General features: G+C 31.7%; 2 protein-coding genes across 4 annotated transcripts; both read left to right on the forward strand.

Moving 5' to 3' along the window:
• The first annotated feature begins 3092 nt into the window (after positions 1-3092).
• Positions 3093-7049, forward strand: LOC114162991 (ATP-dependent zinc metalloprotease FTSH 2, chloroplastic-like). The gene is made up of 5 exons (XM_028047024.1): positions 3093-3253; positions 4040-5239; positions 5309-5622; positions 5836-6076; positions 6477-7049. The coding sequence occupies exons 2-5, from the start codon at positions 4058-4060 to the stop codon at positions 6816-6818; spliced, it is 2079 nt and encodes a 692-aa protein (XP_027902825.1). The 5' UTR covers positions 3093-3253; positions 4040-4057; the 3' UTR covers positions 6819-7049.
• Positions 7050-11743: 4694 nt separating this feature from the next.
• LOC114163122 (potassium transporter 10-like) lies at positions 11744-16375 on the forward strand. Of its 3 annotated transcripts, XM_028047222.1 has the most exons (10): positions 11744-12045; positions 12453-12520; positions 12629-12788; positions 12919-13144; positions 13278-13523; positions 13707-13757; positions 13909-14169; positions 14278-14445; positions 14618-14872; positions 14966-16375. In XM_028047222.1, the coding sequence occupies exons 3-10, from the start codon at positions 12666-12668 to the stop codon at positions 16009-16011; spliced, it is 2376 nt and encodes a 791-aa protein (XP_027903023.1). In that variant the 5' UTR covers positions 11744-12045; positions 12453-12520; positions 12629-12665; the 3' UTR covers positions 16012-16375. The 3 variants fall into 3 exon arrangements, with proteins under 3 accessions (XP_027903023.1, XP_027903021.1, XP_027903022.1); XM_028047220.1 differs by lacking the exon at positions 12453-12520; XM_028047221.1 differs by lacking the exon at positions 12453-12520 and having other exon boundaries at positions 12633-12788.
• The last annotated feature ends 400 nt before the right edge of the window (positions 16376-16775 follow it).

A 16775-nucleotide genomic window follows, 5' to 3' on the forward strand; every position in this document is an offset into this window, starting at 1 on the left:
CAACTAATAGGAGGTGTTTTAAGTTTCTTTCTCAATGAAACATGACTAATAATTTTTCCCCCCTTTCTTCTAAGTAAATAAAATTATATTTTCCAAAGTTAGGATAAAATTATATTTTCCAAAGTTAGGATGGAACATGTCAAATATACATAAAATTGATATGACACGAAATAAAATGATTTTTTGAGGCGTGTAAAAATACTACCCTTAAAGATTTATCCGTTGTAAATGCACAAATTTTCCAGGGTACAACAGGAACATCTCAGATGTTCCGAAAACCTCATAATCTAACAAGATAAATAACTCTTTACGGAGTATCAACAAATCCAGAATCCCAGACAAATAGTTCATGAATACATAAAATAATAATAGAGAATGGAAAGAAGAAGAGAGGAGAAGAAATAAGAGCATCAAGGTGTGTCTCAGGAGAAGGAATAAGACATTTTTTATAGGTGGAGAGAATGGTCGAGAATACAACAATAGTAAAAAATATTGATGTTGATATAAATACCAAATTAAAAAAGTTGCACCAATAATGGCCAAAACTAAAATAGTAATGAACAATGCAATGGTCATATATTTTGCAATATATTAAACCACCATTTTTACAACAAAACATGTAAGGATATCTTATTACTTGTTTTAATTTCTAGTATAAGGTAGACATGATTTGTGATATGTGATTCCTTCCGGTTAAAGTTACAAAGATGATTAAATTTAGGGTTTAGAGATTAAGTTAAACTTAACAACCTAATTTGAAATAATTAGTTCTGAATTTGGTAAGCCAATGTGTGAATGTTTATGAGATATTAATATCTCTTATAGACTTGCTAGGTTTGATAATTGATTCCTCATTCAAATGGTTGAAAAATTCAATAATTATCTTGGAATGGTGTTTCACATGGTTTTTGATACCATTAGTTATATTTTTAAGGAGGGGGTATTACTGGAAAATACAATATCAATCAGACTTAAGTCCAACCACATAAGGCATTGACACTACTTTCAACTTAAAACCTTAAGGCAATGGGTTTATGGGTCTTTATTCTTATATAGTGCTATACTTTCTTATTTCTAGCTAATGTAAGACTTAGATTCACACTTAGATTTCTAACACTCTTGATGATGGTTCAATAAACAAGTCTCTTTAAGGTTTCATAGCATTTGCTTTGTGGGTCATATAGTGATAAGCATTTGAAGCACTTTAGTTATATAAATTGTCTCATGTTCGCCCTAACCTTATATCGTATAATAGTTTTGTTCGTGTTTTAACTAAATAAGCTAGTATGATAAATGTGTGTCATGTGTCATGAATTTTATTAGAGTGATTTGTAATGTGATTCGCATAGTTAGTTATATTTTTTTACAAATACAGAAAGGTATCTTGTCCAAAATTTATGTGATGTTGGTCAAGTAAAAATATTCATTTTGAGTATTAGATGTAATTTTCAAAGTTTCCTTTTTAACTCTGAGAGATAAAAATTTGCTTATATTGAATGGTTGATACATAAATTAAAGTTTTTAAAATTTAAATTAATTTTTGTCATTTAATTTTGTGGTGTTTGTTTGAGGTATTATTGAATTGTGTTACTCCAACAAACTTGTGTTGAATTTATAGCAAACTAGTGTGATGAGCATAAAATGATCCAGCAATGTTTACTATAAAGTACAAATTTGAGAAATTCATTAAATGTCAAGTGTTGAAAGAGAAGAGTGTTGTAGGATTGTAGATAGAGCTCAAAAAGTTTTACGTTATGAAGGTTTTAATAATTTGTATATAAAGCAAACATTATGTTTGTATAAGACGAATAGTGAAAAGACAATTAGTAAATAGGTAGATGAATTAAACATGATGATTCTCCGTTTGGAGAAAATCAATGTGCATATTGTATTTAGATATTTTAATAATTTAATAATTTGATCTTATATTTAGATATTTTATTTATTTTAATCTCTATAATGTTTTTCTCGATTGAATCCCTATCTTTTAAAAAATATTCAGATAGGCCTTTTATACTTTTTTTAAGACTAAAGTTGGGTTTCATTAAATTACTATTAACATCATTTGAGATGTGTCACACGTTAAAAAGAAGAAAAAACACTCTTTAATATTGATTTGACAAGATTTACTTTATTAAAAACATTTGAAATCAATCGAGTAAAAAAAGAAAAATATAAACATATGTCTAAGTATATATAGACTAAAGTACTAATCAAACTTAAATATTGTCATCATTTACTAATGAAATGACATTCCGAATATATTTTTATTCTCTTTGAGAATCTTTAGAGTCTTCTTAGTTTAGTGATATTTCTTCTTTGACTTTTTAACTTCCTTCTATCCATCCTCTTTTACATACTTTTTGAATTATTTAGGTTTAGTCACTTTTTTTTTATAGTATTGGCATCTTTCATTAATGATCCTATATATATATTTTTTTTAATTTTCCCTTAAAAATGGTTATAGGAAAAGTATTTTTAAACAAATCCTAAAATTTACAAATAAACTAACATGCCAAAATTTAAATAGACTAATAAATTAAATCTTACTTTAATAATTATATTTTTATTTCAAAATTTAATTTTATTTATGATATGGAATTATAATTTTATTAAGATATTAGGTAAAAATACATGTATGATATATATATATATATATATATATATATATATATATATATATATATATATATATATATATATATATAATATTAAAAGGGTGAATAGATAAACCTATTTCGGAGAAAAAAATTTATCTATCTCTTGTATTATTTTCAATAATTTATTCTAGTATTACTTCTATAACTTCTATAATGATTTTATTAGGTTTTTGACCAATCTCTTGAAACACTGGTTAGCGAGATCCCGTTTAAAATTCATTAGAGAAATTGGCAAGTTAATTAATTATATTGTAAATTTTTGATATAAAAAAAGGTGAATGATTTTATCTTAGGAGTAATTGAATACAAAATTACAAAATGTATATGTCATTTATTTTAAAGTGTAAATCAAAACTTTTATATTTCAATTTAATTTTTTTAAATTTAGTAAAAACCTTTCCCAACAAAATGAATCGTAAGAGTAAGATCACGAAAATGTACACATTTCCCAGTCACATCCCACTTCTCTTTCTTTCCACGTTTCCATCTCAAACCCAAACACGTCTCTTGCACCTCCGTAGCTTCTTCTACTATCTCACTTCTCTTCTTCTATCTCCCTTCTCCACACTCACTCTCAGATTCTTGGTTTTCAGGTATGTGAATTCTTGCTTTGCCCTCCACTTTTCATGGGTCTCTCCCATCTTAGTGCTGGGCTCTTCTTGATTCACCCTTAATTACCAATTTTATTTACTTGTTTGTTATGTCAATAATTTGATTGTTGGAGTTGTTAATGGTAGACCCTTTGAGCCAAATTTTTCACATTTGAACTGAGACTGCTCACAACTCCAGAGATTGTGAGAAAAAGCTTGTTCCAATTGCATATTTGTTTTTGTACATATTTGCAGTACTTGGCTCTGGTTGATATAAATATTTTTTTTGTGTTATTTTCCTGTTAAATTATCGTGAGTTTCTCCTGTTGAATCGTTTGATAGAATAATAGGTGTCATATACTAGTATATTTAAGTCGCTACAGACCATTAGATTAAGTTTAATATGTATATTTGATTCACAAGGAAAGGAGAAAAGAAGAGAAGTTTACTGATGACTGTTACATGCTGTATATTCTACTCTTATGAATATATTACATTCGTAAAAAATGTTGTATCCTAAGATCTGAAATTGGCTTCTTGCATGATCCGTCGTCCACTTGTTCGTTCTGCTGAACTTCTGTTTTTCTGTATGTAGCTTGTTTCTTTTCATAGCTTGAATTTCCAAGGGCAAAATTTATGTAGATGAGTATTTTTTTTGAGTTTGTTGACTGAATTTACTGTGGTGGCGTTGTGTAAGAAGGAATTACTTGGCAATCGCCGATGCTATTTCTGCGCTATGCTTTTTCCTGCTAATCACAGATATAATCAGTTAAATGACTCATATTTCAGGTCCTCTTCTTGACACAAATGGCAGCATCATTGGCATGCCTTGGTGGGAGTGGTTTATATACACACAGCAATAAAATAATTCTTGGCAAGGAAGTCAATGGAAGACATCTCTTCTCATCTCATAGACTTTCATCACTGAATAAGGAATCAAAGACAATATCGGTCAAGGCATCATTGGATCAAAGAAAACATGAAGGGAGAAGAGGATTTTTGAAATTGTTGAATGTCGGAGTTGGCTTACCTGTACTATTAGGAAGTGGGAAAGCTTATGCTGATGAACAAGGGGCATCCTCCTCCAGAATGTCTTATTCTAGGTTTCTTGATTATTTGGACAAGGATAGAGTTAAAAAAGTGGATCTGTATGAGAATGGAACCTCGGCTATTGTGGAGGCTGTATCTCCTGAGTTGGGTAATAGAGTGCAGCGAGTGCGTGTTCAACTTCCCGGACTTAGCCAAGAGCTCCTTCAGAAATTCAGGGAAAAGAACATTGACTTTGCAGCACATAATGGCCAAGAAGAGACAGGTTCTCCGTTAGCTAACCTCATTGGGAACCTGGCTTTCCCTCTAATTTTGATTGGAGGATTGTTCTTTCTCTCAAGACGTTCATCAGGAGGAGTGGGAGGTCCTGGTGGGTCAGGCTTTCCTCTTGCTTTTGGTCAATCCAAAGCCAAGTTTCAAATGGAGCCTAATACTGGAGTGACATTTGACGATGTTGCTGGAGTGGATGAAGCTAAGCAGGATTTTATGGAGGTGGTGGAATTTCTTAAAAAGCCTGAGAGATTCACTGCTGTTGGGGCTCGCATACCAAAAGGTGTTCTTCTTGTTGGTCCTCCTGGAACTGGGAAGACACTTTTAGCAAAGGCTATTGCAGGTGAAGCAGGTGTCCCATTTTTCTCAATCTCAGGTTCTGAGTTTGTGGAGATGTTTGTTGGTGTTGGTGCTTCCCGAGTCCGCGATTTATTCAAGAAGGCCAAAGAGAATGCTCCATGCATTGTTTTTGTTGATGAAATTGATGCTGTTGGAAGGCAAAGGGGTACTGGAATTGGTGGAGGGAATGATGAAAGAGAACAGACCCTTAACCAACTTTTGACAGAAATGGATGGATTTGAGGGTAATACCGGTATCATTGTCATTGCAGCTACTAACAGGGCTGACATTCTTGATTCTGCATTATTAAGGCCTGGCCGATTTGATAGACAGGTAAGACTATATTAGTAATGCTTAATACACATTTGTGTGAGCCAATCACTGAATGTAATGCTTTTGCAGGTGACAGTCGATGTTCCAGATATCCGGGGAAGGACTGAAATTTTAAAGGTTCATGGTAGCAATAAAAAGTTTGAAGCTGATGTTTCACTTGAGGTAATTGCTATGAGAACACCTGGTTTTAGTGGAGCAGATCTGGCAAACTTGCTGAATGAAGCTGCTATATTAGCTGGTCGGCGTGGAAAGGCAGCTATTTCATCCAAAGAGATTGATGATTCTATTGATAGGATTGTGGCTGGAATGGAAGGAACAGTGATGACAGATGGGAAGAGCAAAAGCTTAGTGGCTTATCATGAAGTTGGGCATGCGATTTGTGGGTAAGTCAAAAATTAGGGTGTAGTTGTCTTTTAAGTAAATGTGTATGATTTTTAAGTAAATGTGTATGATGGCAATGAAAGCAGGGTGCTATACCTATATAAACTGGTGTTACACTTGTATATAAGCGCAATCCTGAAAAAGTAGTGGTTCTCATTCGGTAGCTGTTCTAACAAACAAGAAAATTGTTCTCAAATATCTATCTGTACTTGCAGAACTTTGACTCCTGGTCATGATCCTGTGCAAAAGGTTACCTTGGTTCCTCGTGGGCAAGCTCGGGGTCTTACCTGGTTTATTCCTGCTGATGACCCAACGTTGATCTCCAAGCAACAACTCTTCGCAAGAATTGTTGGTGGACTAGGTGGCAGAGCAGCAGAGGAAGTTATTTTTGGTGAGCCTGAGGTTACCACTGGAGCAGCTGGTGATTTGCAGCAAATAACCAGTTTGGCCAAACAGGTTGGTGTTCATGACTTTATTTTCTGTTGTGGTCTATCACTTTTCACTTCTTCTCTTTTCTTTTCTTTTTTGCTTTTGGCGGGGACGGATGCTAGAAGTATTTTAGACTCTACAGAATTGGTAGAGTAATATGAATTTGGTTATAATTTATCAGTATATTCAGTATTTTATTTATCTAGCTCTAATTAATTGGTGAGAGCTGAAATGGGATCTTGTCAAAATATTATTTTTAATGCTTAAAACTCAATTCGTGTCTTTAACTGAAAGAATGACATTTCTTCATTTGGGAGGATGAATTTTAATACTCTTGTCAAAATAATCTTTCTTATTCTCCCTTTTTCTTCAGATTACAATTTTATAACGCCTGTTTATCTAATAAATGTAAATGATACTCTTGCAGATGGTAACCACATTCGGAATGTCTGATATTGGTCCTTGGTCACTCATGGACTCATCTGCTCAAAGTGCAGATGTGATCATGAGAATGATGGCAAGAAACTCAATGTCAGAAAAGCTTGCCGAAGACATTGATGCTGCTATCAAGAGAATTTCAGATGAAGCATATGAAATAGCATTGAGCCAAATAAGGAAAAACCGAGAAGCAATTGATAAGATTGTGGAAGTTCTACTGGAGAAGGAGACAATGAGTGGAGATGAATTCCGGGCTCTCTTGTCCGAGTTTGTTGAAATTCCTGCTGAAAATCGGGTCCCTCCTTCAATACCCTCACCAGTTACTGTTTGAATAGCCTATATGCCACTGCAATGTAGTTTAGCTTTACACATGCTGGATTTCTGAAATTGTGAAATATTTGTAATATACCATCGACTCCAATTTTTGTAATGACAAAAGATCTTAGCTTGCTTCTTTACTTTTTCTTATGTTGGCTACAGAAAATGTATGTTTCTTCACAATTAGTACATAATGTATCCTTAAGGAATAGTAATAATATTAAGACCCATCTTATAATTGTAACTGGTGAGATGCATTTTTTAGTTTGAGTGTAAAGGTGTTCTGCTTGAGTTATCTCTACAGTAAAGAAATGAAGACTTAATATCTTGCTAGATGTCACAAAAGGGTGTAAATGAGCTTGGGTACCATAATGATTCAAGTGATGTGGGTCTATTTCAAGCAAATAATTGAATGATTATCATTAAAGTCAAAAGTGTGGTTTAGCAGTAACTTTTTGTGCCCTCTCCATGATGATATGGTGGCAAATATTAGCTAAGGTACCATGATGATATTTAAAGTGATGAGGGGTAATGAAGTAAATAATGGAATGTATGTTCATAAAAGTCAAAATATAGTGTAGATGTGATATTTTTGCCCCTCCATAATAATTGGGTTGATATAATTGATGTGTCATTATGGGAAAAGGGCAATGTTAAGTGATGTTTGATGTTTTGGATTGATTTCCCCTCTCCTGCTGATGTTTGATGTTTCATGATTGACTAGAGGCAGAACAATGTGAGGTGATAGAGAAAGTTTTTGGAAAAGGTTTTGCTATTTACATTTTCTTCTTACTGTTTCTTATTTTTAATGTTTTTAAATAATTATCCTTTCTTTAGAAATCTGGTATCAATGAAATAGAACAGAGATGCATAGAAGATAACTGCTAATAAATTGAGAAACAAATTAAAAGCATGGTAGAAGATAATACTAATAAATGTAGAAACTAATTCTTTGGACACGAATGCTTTTTAATTTGTTTTATTTTAATTTTTTTATTTAATTATCATCAAATATAAAATTTTATTTTAAATTAAATAATATTTACTAATTTGAAAAGTATCAATTATTGGTATTTTTATGTCAATATTAACTAAAATCCTTTTCAATTTGGTCGATAATTTTTTGGTCCATAATTTTATTGCGATGGATAAACTTATATTTACCTTTGTTTTAATCCATCTTTATCTTCACCATCCCCATTCACACTAATCCATTTGCATTCACATCACTTCATTCTCATCTAAACCAAAAGAAAAATCTAATTATTAAAAGAAAATGCATAAATTCTTAATTGTCATTCACATCAAAAGACAATACATGAATTAAGTATATCGAGAAATTAATTACAACATAAACAGTTTACACATCAATTTTGTGTTAATTATGGGATCCCAAATTAAAACACTCAAATTTAAATTGAAAAAATAATTATTTGTTAGTATTGTTATAAAAAATCCACATCGAATTGATTTGACTCACAAAACATTGAGCTAAAATTCTCGAAAAACAATTACTACGAAAAATCTTAAGCAAAATTAATCAAAAAAATTTCAATAAACATTATCATAAAATTAATAATCGATTTCAACTTAAAAAATAATTACGAACGATCTTAATTTAAGAAAAAAAAACTTCATAAAATTATTAGGAAAAAACTAACAATAGAACATTCAACTTAAAGTTAACACATGAGAACATCTAAATCGCGCAATTAAAAAGAAATTATATACAAAATAAAAATAAGAGTAAAAAAAAAATACAAAGTCATTTGAAACTTATACTAAATTTTGGTAAACGTTTCTAAAAACACTAAATATTTGGTATGATACATGGGCAAATTAAATGTTAATTATTTCAATTATACAATAATTTTGTAAAGCTAATTGAGTACTAAGTTAAGATTGAACCACCCCAATAATTTCTACATAAAAAATATTGATTTTTATATTAGTTTGTTTATACATAACAAGAAAATCCCAAACACATCTTTTTAGCCTAATATGTGACCTAAAGAAAGACACAACACAACCAAGGTAAACATGGAAATAAAAAACTAACAAAGATATTTGAATTAAAGATAACAACAACCAAGGAAAAATATAAAATGTCGTATAGATTCAAAGTTTTTCAAAAATCTAAAGGAAAATATTAAATTAGGAAAAAAAATTGGTGACATGTTATTTATTAAACAATGATAGGATATTCCATCTCCATCCACAAGTAGATAAACAACTTCAAAACTTTCTTAATGTCTTCACTCTCTTTTGAAAGATTCATGTATAAGTACTGAAACAATGAACAAACAACGAGAAGACAAATTTGTTAAGAAATTTATGTGATATTGTAGCCAATCTTTGAGTGTATTTGCCAAGAAAATTTATACATTTACTGACATTTTGGTATGAGAAGAAAAAGAAAAGACGAATATATCTTAAAAATGTTCCTTCTAGTAATAACACGACTACTGTACAACTTTGTTCCATAAGCTTCTATAACTTTTCAACATCATCAAGGAACCATGTTTGTTTCTTTGTTTCCCCTCTCTCCCAAAATCCCAAACATTACTACCTTTTTTCTGTCGATATTATTCTCCCTCCACACTCACTTTCACAAACTTGTGAGTAAGATGCTAAAATAGATCACTTTGCTTCATTTTGGCCATTTTGACTTCTTTTATAATTGGTGTGCTAGGAACCAGGTGTCATGATCTACCAATTAAAAGTACATTATGAGTATTCTTTTAAGTTTTAATTAATTAATTATTGTGTTTAATTTAATAAATTTTGTTATTTATATAATAAATTATTTTATTGTAATGAATAATTGAAACTTAATTTGTAATTGTTAAAATTAATTATTGTATATTTGTATCTTTAAGTAATGTGTTACAAAAATATTATTTTTTATTTTAACTTTTATTTAGAAAAAAAATGTCAACTCAACTCTATCCTATCAATTTGACAAACTATACATAATTAGTTTAGATTGGAAGCTTCAATGTCTTCGTCTAATTTACCTTCTTGTGATACCCTTAATTTCAATTTTAATGGTTAGGAATTCAAGTGCGATACTAAAATTTTATATTGAGTAAAATTGAGAAAAGTAAATACAACCTAAAGATAAGAAGTCATGAAACTATTGTCTTAAAAATGTTAGATTAGAAATCATGTCAATCCTTTATATTATTATATGTATATTAAACATATGTCTTATTAGTATTGTATTTATATGGTGATTCTCTTTGAAAAACTCATATTTAATAAATTAAATTTTAAAGCATAAATGTATTTTATTTATTCAATGTACGCTTATTTTTTAAATTCTTATTTGTATGTATAATACCCAACTTTTTCTTCCTAAAATCCATAATTAATACAAATTAAATAATTTAAAATAAAAATTTATTTCTATTTTATTGAACATCTCAAGAAACAAAAATAAAATATGAGATATATTTTTTTCTATCTTTTTTTTGTTAGAAAATATCTATATATAACACAAATATAATTAATACAAATTACATAATTTAAAATAAAACTTTATTTCTCATTTATAGAAAATCTCAATAAACAAAAAATAAAACATTAAATATATTTTTTTCTATCCTTCTGTTTATGTTTCTCATAAAATCTTTTTAAATCTATTGTATATAGTGAAAATCACACACATAATCAATTTTATACCTTTTTAATAACTTTGTTTAAAAAATAACTATTATATATAACTTACTTATATTATAATAACTACTTTATATTTCTTTTAAAAAAAAATTATACAATAACTACTTTATATATTTTTTAAATAAAATAAATATTTTAAATAATTAGTAAACAATAATTTTTTTAAATAAAAACAATAAATCACATAGAATATATACACTTTAGCTATTATAACGTTTCATGGTCTTACGCTATGTAAATGAAAAAGGTAAGGATTAAAGAAGTAACAGTGAAAAGGAGGTTGACTAATATTTTCATTCTAAGTTTCTGGGATGCTTTCCTCAAAGAATAAAAATTCCACTTTTAAAATTATAAGAGTACAAATCATTTTTTAATTTTAATTTAGACACATTCGTCTCAAATTTGAAGAACAAAAGTTTATTTAAGTGCGAAGATTGTTAGTCATCAAATGATTCCTAAAATAAATTGCATCTATAACATAGCACAATGTATACAAAATGATATCTACAAATAATTAACGTCGTAATTATATAAATTTGAGTTTGACCATTTAAATAATTAAGTTAATAATTTTGAGGTTGACCTAGCTTTAGTTACTCTAAAATAAATAGTGTTAATAATTAACAAATTTTTCAACATTAATTTGTTAATGTGAGCCAACCAACATGAGGGCCACTTCCTATTTATTATTTAATAAAATCAACAATAAATTTTTTACTCATTTCTTGTTAGACTAATCGTAAGTCAACGATTAAGTAGTTAATGATATAAGGTTAAAATTAACCTATAGCCGAACTTTGTTTACATCTTCATATATATGATTAAGATTGTGAGAATAGGTGCTTTGTATTATAATTATTTGCACGGTATCTAAATTAATGTTATTATAAATATATTGCTGAAGAAGTTAATAAATAACAGTTAACTATAACCCACCCAATGAAGAGTTAAATCGAACCTAAATAAAAAAAATTCCAAGTAAGTTTAGATTTTAGATCCGATATATTTTACTGGATCTAAATTAGATATAGAGCATATTTTGAAAAATTCTGAACCCTATTCAATTGAAAGGAACACTTGGAATAATAATGATATCTATCATTGACATGCCGCAACAATACTCATCAGACAGCGTTAACTTTTTGTTCTTGGTCATTGCATCACTCATGATAAAACCAGGTTGGAATAGAAGTTATCCCTTCCATGTCATTTTGCATATGGGGTATAAGATTATCACAAAAATAGTGATGCATATGCATTCAATTAATATAAAGGAACAATCCAAAGAAACAAAAACAAGTGGCTGTACTGTATCATGTATTTTCTCTCTCCTGCTCTGTGAATTTTTGTCTGTTGTGGGACACTGACAGTGTTCAGCCTTAACGTTACCCTTTTGGTTTTCTCTTCCTCGCGACCTGAAACTATCTTGTGTTGGATACCTGATGAATCTCAGCTTCGGTTTTGGTTCTGTGGCTGACACCAATCTGCTGCTAATACTGTTTCTGCTGAATACACTTTGAGGGTCACGAGTACCAGGTTTTTGCGACAGTCTAGGGAAGGTGAGGATTGGTTTTCACCAATTCTTGACTTTTCAATTTTGAATTTCAGATTATTATGATTTATGAGTTGAAAAGTTTATAATCTTATCTGATTAAAAATGGTTTCAGCTAAAAGCTAATTTGAATAATTGTATGGTTTTGGCTGAAAAGCAACTGGGGAAAAACTCAGATGCGGGTGTTTTTGGCATAACTGTTAATCCTTAATACAAACTTTTATCATACAAATTGCGTGAAACTACAATTCTAATGAGAAACTCAACTGCATCAGAATTTTGTCTTTAAAGGCTTTTGGCGCTGTTAGTTTTTTTATTCTTCTTATGTCTGCAGTTGGTTTGAATATGCTTTGCTTTGGTTTGTAAAGGCTAGGCCTATATAAATTGGGTTTGTAAATTTTTTTGTTTTCAAAGATGGGATTGATGGTGATGGAAGCACTCGTTGAAATAGCCATATTTGCTTGCTTTTCCAAATTTTATAGGTTAGTTTGGACCTTTGGTTATAGTAGGCATAGATTTCATGAGAGTTTACTTTAAACTTTCGTTGGTTTTTGTTCAGATAACTAACTGTTTGACGTTTCGTTTCAAAGATAGAGTAACAGAAGAAGTTATTGAACTGAGCACGAAATGGCTTCAACTGAGTTTGGTGAAGACAGTGATAGCAGAGGCGGTATGTGGGTTTTAGAACAGAGGATTGACCAGCCAATGGATGAAGAAGGTGAAAGGCTCAAAAACATGTACAGAGAAAAAGTATGATGCAAATCCCCCTTCACATGATTTCTTTTGATGGATTCAGTTTTCTTTGGTATTTGAAAAGATATTATGCTAGCTAGAGAATTTGGTGTATAATTTATTGATGTTATTGGTTTGATTTGTTCAGAAATTTTCTACACTGTTGCTTCTGCGGCTTGCATATCAGAGTCTTGGAGTAGTGTATGGAGATTTGGGAACTTCCCCCTTATACGTTTTCTATAATACATTTCCTCGTGGAATTGACAACCCGGAGGATGTGATTGGAGCTCTTTCTTTGATTATATACTCTCTTACTCTGGTGCCGCTGGTCAAATATGTTCTTATTGTATTACGAGCGAATGACAATGGTCAAGGTATGTGTTTGATTTTGGTAATTAATATATTTATGGTTGGATTAAGGAAATAGCTCAGAATACTAGTATTTCAACGTATGACATGAACATGAACATGTGTATCTGTTGATACTGTTGGAAATCTATGGAGCAGGTGGAACGTTGGCTCTTTATTCTTTGCTCTGTCGACATGCAAATATTAGAACTATTCCCAACCAGCATCGTACGGATGAACAGCTAACAACATATAGTCGATCTACCATCCGTGAAAAGTCATTTGCCGCGAAAACCAAGAGATGGTTAGAGGAACAACCTTATATTAAGGATATCATTCTTATTCTCGCCCTTGTTGGTACTTGCATGGTGATCGGAGATGGAATTCTTACCCCAGCTATATCTGGTATGCATTGTGTCAGAAATTGATTTCATGAAGTAGTTCACCTTTTTATATGTATGATGATGTATTGCATAAGGCTGCAGATAAAATGATTCACCTTCAGTGCACTTTATTTTCTGCTTTAGTACCATCTTGAATATCCCTTCAGTGAGTTCCAGATATTCATTACAAATTCTCTTGTTGCAGTTTTATCTGCGGTTGGTGGCATCAAGGTAAATCACGCAGATTTGAGTAACGGTACGGTCCTACACCTGTAATGTAACATTACATTTTTCTTCTGTTTCTATCTACCATTATGTGTGTTAAGTATTATACTTACAAATTCAACCATTTTATGTTCTTAGTCTTTAAAAGTTTATTCTTTTTCTCATTTTTTCCTGAGTTGCAGAGGTAGTGGTGCTGGTTGCTGTTGTTATACTAGTTGGGTTATTCAGCATGCAACATTACGGTACAGATAGAGTTGGTTGGCTCTTTGCTCCAATTGTCCTTCTTTGGTTTCTCCTAATTGGAGGCATAGGCATCTTCAACATCTGTAAATATGATAGCAGTGTTCTAAAAGCTTTCTCACCACTGTATATATACCGCTATCTAAAACGAGGAGGTAGAGATGGTTGGACTTCCCTTGGTGGAATTTTGCTCAGCATAACTGGTATCTTCACCTTTTATATATAACTGTTGATTTCTTCCTTGCATTTTAGAATTGTTAATAAAGTGAATACATGACTTGAGCTTGGTTATTTGTGATGATTTATTTCAGGGACAGAGGCTCTTTTTGCAGACCTAGCCCACTTTCCAGTCTCTTCTGTACAGATTGCATTTACTCTCCTAGTGTTTCCTTGCCTTCTTTTAGCCTACTCTGGACAAGCTGCATACCTTATGCATAACTTGAATCATTCAAATGATGCGTTTTATCGTTCTATTCCAGGTTTGTTATATTTCTCACTTTTTTTTTATCTTGATATTTCCACTTTTGATGTTCAGAATATGATCAACAGCCATGTTGTTACATTCCTAAGACAAACCTCTTGGTGGAAGTTCTTTCTTTAATTAAGGAGTCTTTAATGAATTTTAGATATTGATTATCCTTAATTCTGCAGACAAAATATACTGGCCAGTATTTGTTGTTGCAACAGCAGCAGCTATAGTCGCAAGCCAGGCCACGATATCCGCAACCTTCTCAATTATCAAGCAAGCCAATGCTCATGGTTGTTTCCCAAGAATAAAAGTTGTACATACATCAAAGAAGTTCCTTGGCCAGATATACATTCCAGATATCAATTGGATCCTCATGATTTTATGCATTGCTGTCACAGCTGGGTTTAAAAATCAGAGTCAAATTGGAAATGCATATGGTAAGTTATTCTTCCTTTGCTGTGAAGCACAGTTTTTCACCTTTCTCTGCCTCATTTTTGTCAAAATTGTAAGTACCTACATTGCAATTGCAGGTACTGCAGTGGTGCTAGTGATGCTGGTTACAACGTTGCTTATGATTTTAATCATGATATTAGTGTGGCGCTGCCACTGGATTCTGGTTGTGGTGTTCACTGGTTTATCACTGATAGTGGAATGCACGTACTTCTCTGCTGTACTCTTCAAAGTTGATCAAGGTGGATGGGCTCCTCTTGCAATTGCTGGAGCATTTCTTCTGATCATGTATGTATGGCATTATGGCACTGTGAAACGCTACGAGTTTGAAATGCACAGTAAGGTGTCAATGGCATGGATTCTTGGACTTGGACCAAGTTTAGGACTTGTTCGTGTCCCAGGAATAGGGCTGGTATACACAGAGCTAGCAAGTGGGGTACCCCACATATTTTCTCACTTCATCACAAACCTACCAGCCATCCATTCTGTTGTTGTTTTTGTATGTGTGAAGTATCTTCCTGTCTACACTGTCCCAGAAGATGAAAGGTTCCTTGTGAAGAGGATTGGCCCAAAGAACTTCCACATGTTTCGATGCGTTGCAAGGTACGGATACAAAGATTTGCACAAGAAAGATGAGGACTTTGAGAAAAAGCTTTTCCACAACCTTTTTGTGTTCGTTAAGCTGGAGTCTATGATGGAGGGATGCTCAGATTCAGATGATTACAGTTTATATGAACAACAAACTGAGAGATCAAGAGAAGGTTTACTACTGAACAATAATGCAATCACAGCATCGATGAATATGAATCCAACAGTTTCTTCTTTGGATTCTATAGTCTCAGTTACTTCTCCATCACAGTTGAATGCTACTGTTAGGTCCTCTGGTCATGTGAGCAACCAAACTGAGGTTGATGAAGTTGAGTTTTTGAACAGTTGCAGAGATGCTGGGGTGGTTCACATACTCGGAAACACAGTTGTGATGGCTAGCAGGGATTCAAGATTCTACAAGAAAATAGCTGTGGATTATATATATGCATTTCTCAGGAAGATATGCAGGGAAAATAGTGTGATCTTCAATGTTCCTCATGAGAGTCTCTTAAACGTTGGTCAGGTTTTCTATGTATAGCTTCCCCTACCCTTCTCTTGGTAATTCTTGTGTCAGCATAGTTTATGGGCACAGTCAATCAAAAAGCATGTTAAAATAAATAATGAACATAAAACAGTTTTAAAGCTATTCAAAGGCTTTTTGGTCGACTGAGTTTGTAAATGTTGTTCTTACACACAAGAGTTGTTCCAGTTGGGCTAAAAATCAGTGAGATTTATCATCATTTGTGACTGTAATTTTAGTCACTTTAAGTGTAGTGTAGCTGCCATATCAGCGATCCGTTGTGGTATGTATCATTCAATAGAGAGAATGTCTTCAAAAGAACGACCTTGGGTGGTTTCTTTGAAATCTGAAATTCATTATTCATTTGATGTTCCCAATGCTACACTAAGTTGTTCAACTCTTCTAGCACTAGTTTGTTCCTCTTTATGTCAATTACTATTCTTTCTTGAATGAAATGTTGTTTAGGTCCTTCAGATTTGATTAATACTGATAAGATGTAAATCTAAACTCATATATAAAAGTTTGATATATATCATTACATCAAATCAAAATTTTAAAGATAATAAATTTGGCAGGGGTATGTGTTGTCCATTTTAATATAAGTTCAGTGTTTTCAATATTAAAATAGGTTTCTACATTCACGTCCCAACTCAAAATGCAATTCCCTAACTAAAGTAAGTTGTCTTTCATTTTTAATTTGTTCAGAGTAAGGAAGAAAATTTGGAAAAAAAAACCCGGTTTATTTTTTAGCTTTATCTGTGGTTGACGATGCATTGCATTAT

Source organism: Vigna unguiculata, chromosome 9, assembly GCF_004118075.2.
Source record: "Vigna unguiculata cultivar IT97K-499-35 chromosome 9, ASM411807v1, whole genome shotgun sequence".
Classification (NCBI taxonomy): Eukaryota; Viridiplantae; Streptophyta; class Magnoliopsida; order Fabales; family Fabaceae; genus Vigna; species Vigna unguiculata.

Coding starts and splice junctions, on each gene's coding strand:
- LOC114163122 (XM_028047222.1), top strand. CDS start 12,666: ATGGCTTCAACTGAGTTTGGTGAAGACAGTGATAGCAGAGGCGGTATG. Junction 13,758..13,908: donor TCACGCAGATTTGAGTAACG/GTACGGTCCTAC, acceptor CCTGAGTTGCAG/AGGTAGTGGTGCTGGTTGCT. Junction 14,873..14,965: donor TCAAATTGGAAATGCATATG/GTAAGTTATTCT, acceptor TTGCAATTGCAG/GTACTGCAGTGGTGCTAGTG.
- LOC114162991 (XM_028047024.1), top strand. CDS start 4,058: ATGGCAGCATCATTGGCATGCCTTGGTGGGAGTGGTTTATATACACAC. Junction 5,240..5,308: donor CTGGCCGATTTGATAGACAG/GTAAGACTATAT, acceptor ATGCTTTTGCAG/GTGACAGTCGATGTTCCAGA. Junction 5,623..5,835: donor GTTGGGCATGCGATTTGTGG/GTAAGTCAAAAA, acceptor CTGTACTTGCAG/AACTTTGACTCCTGGTCATG.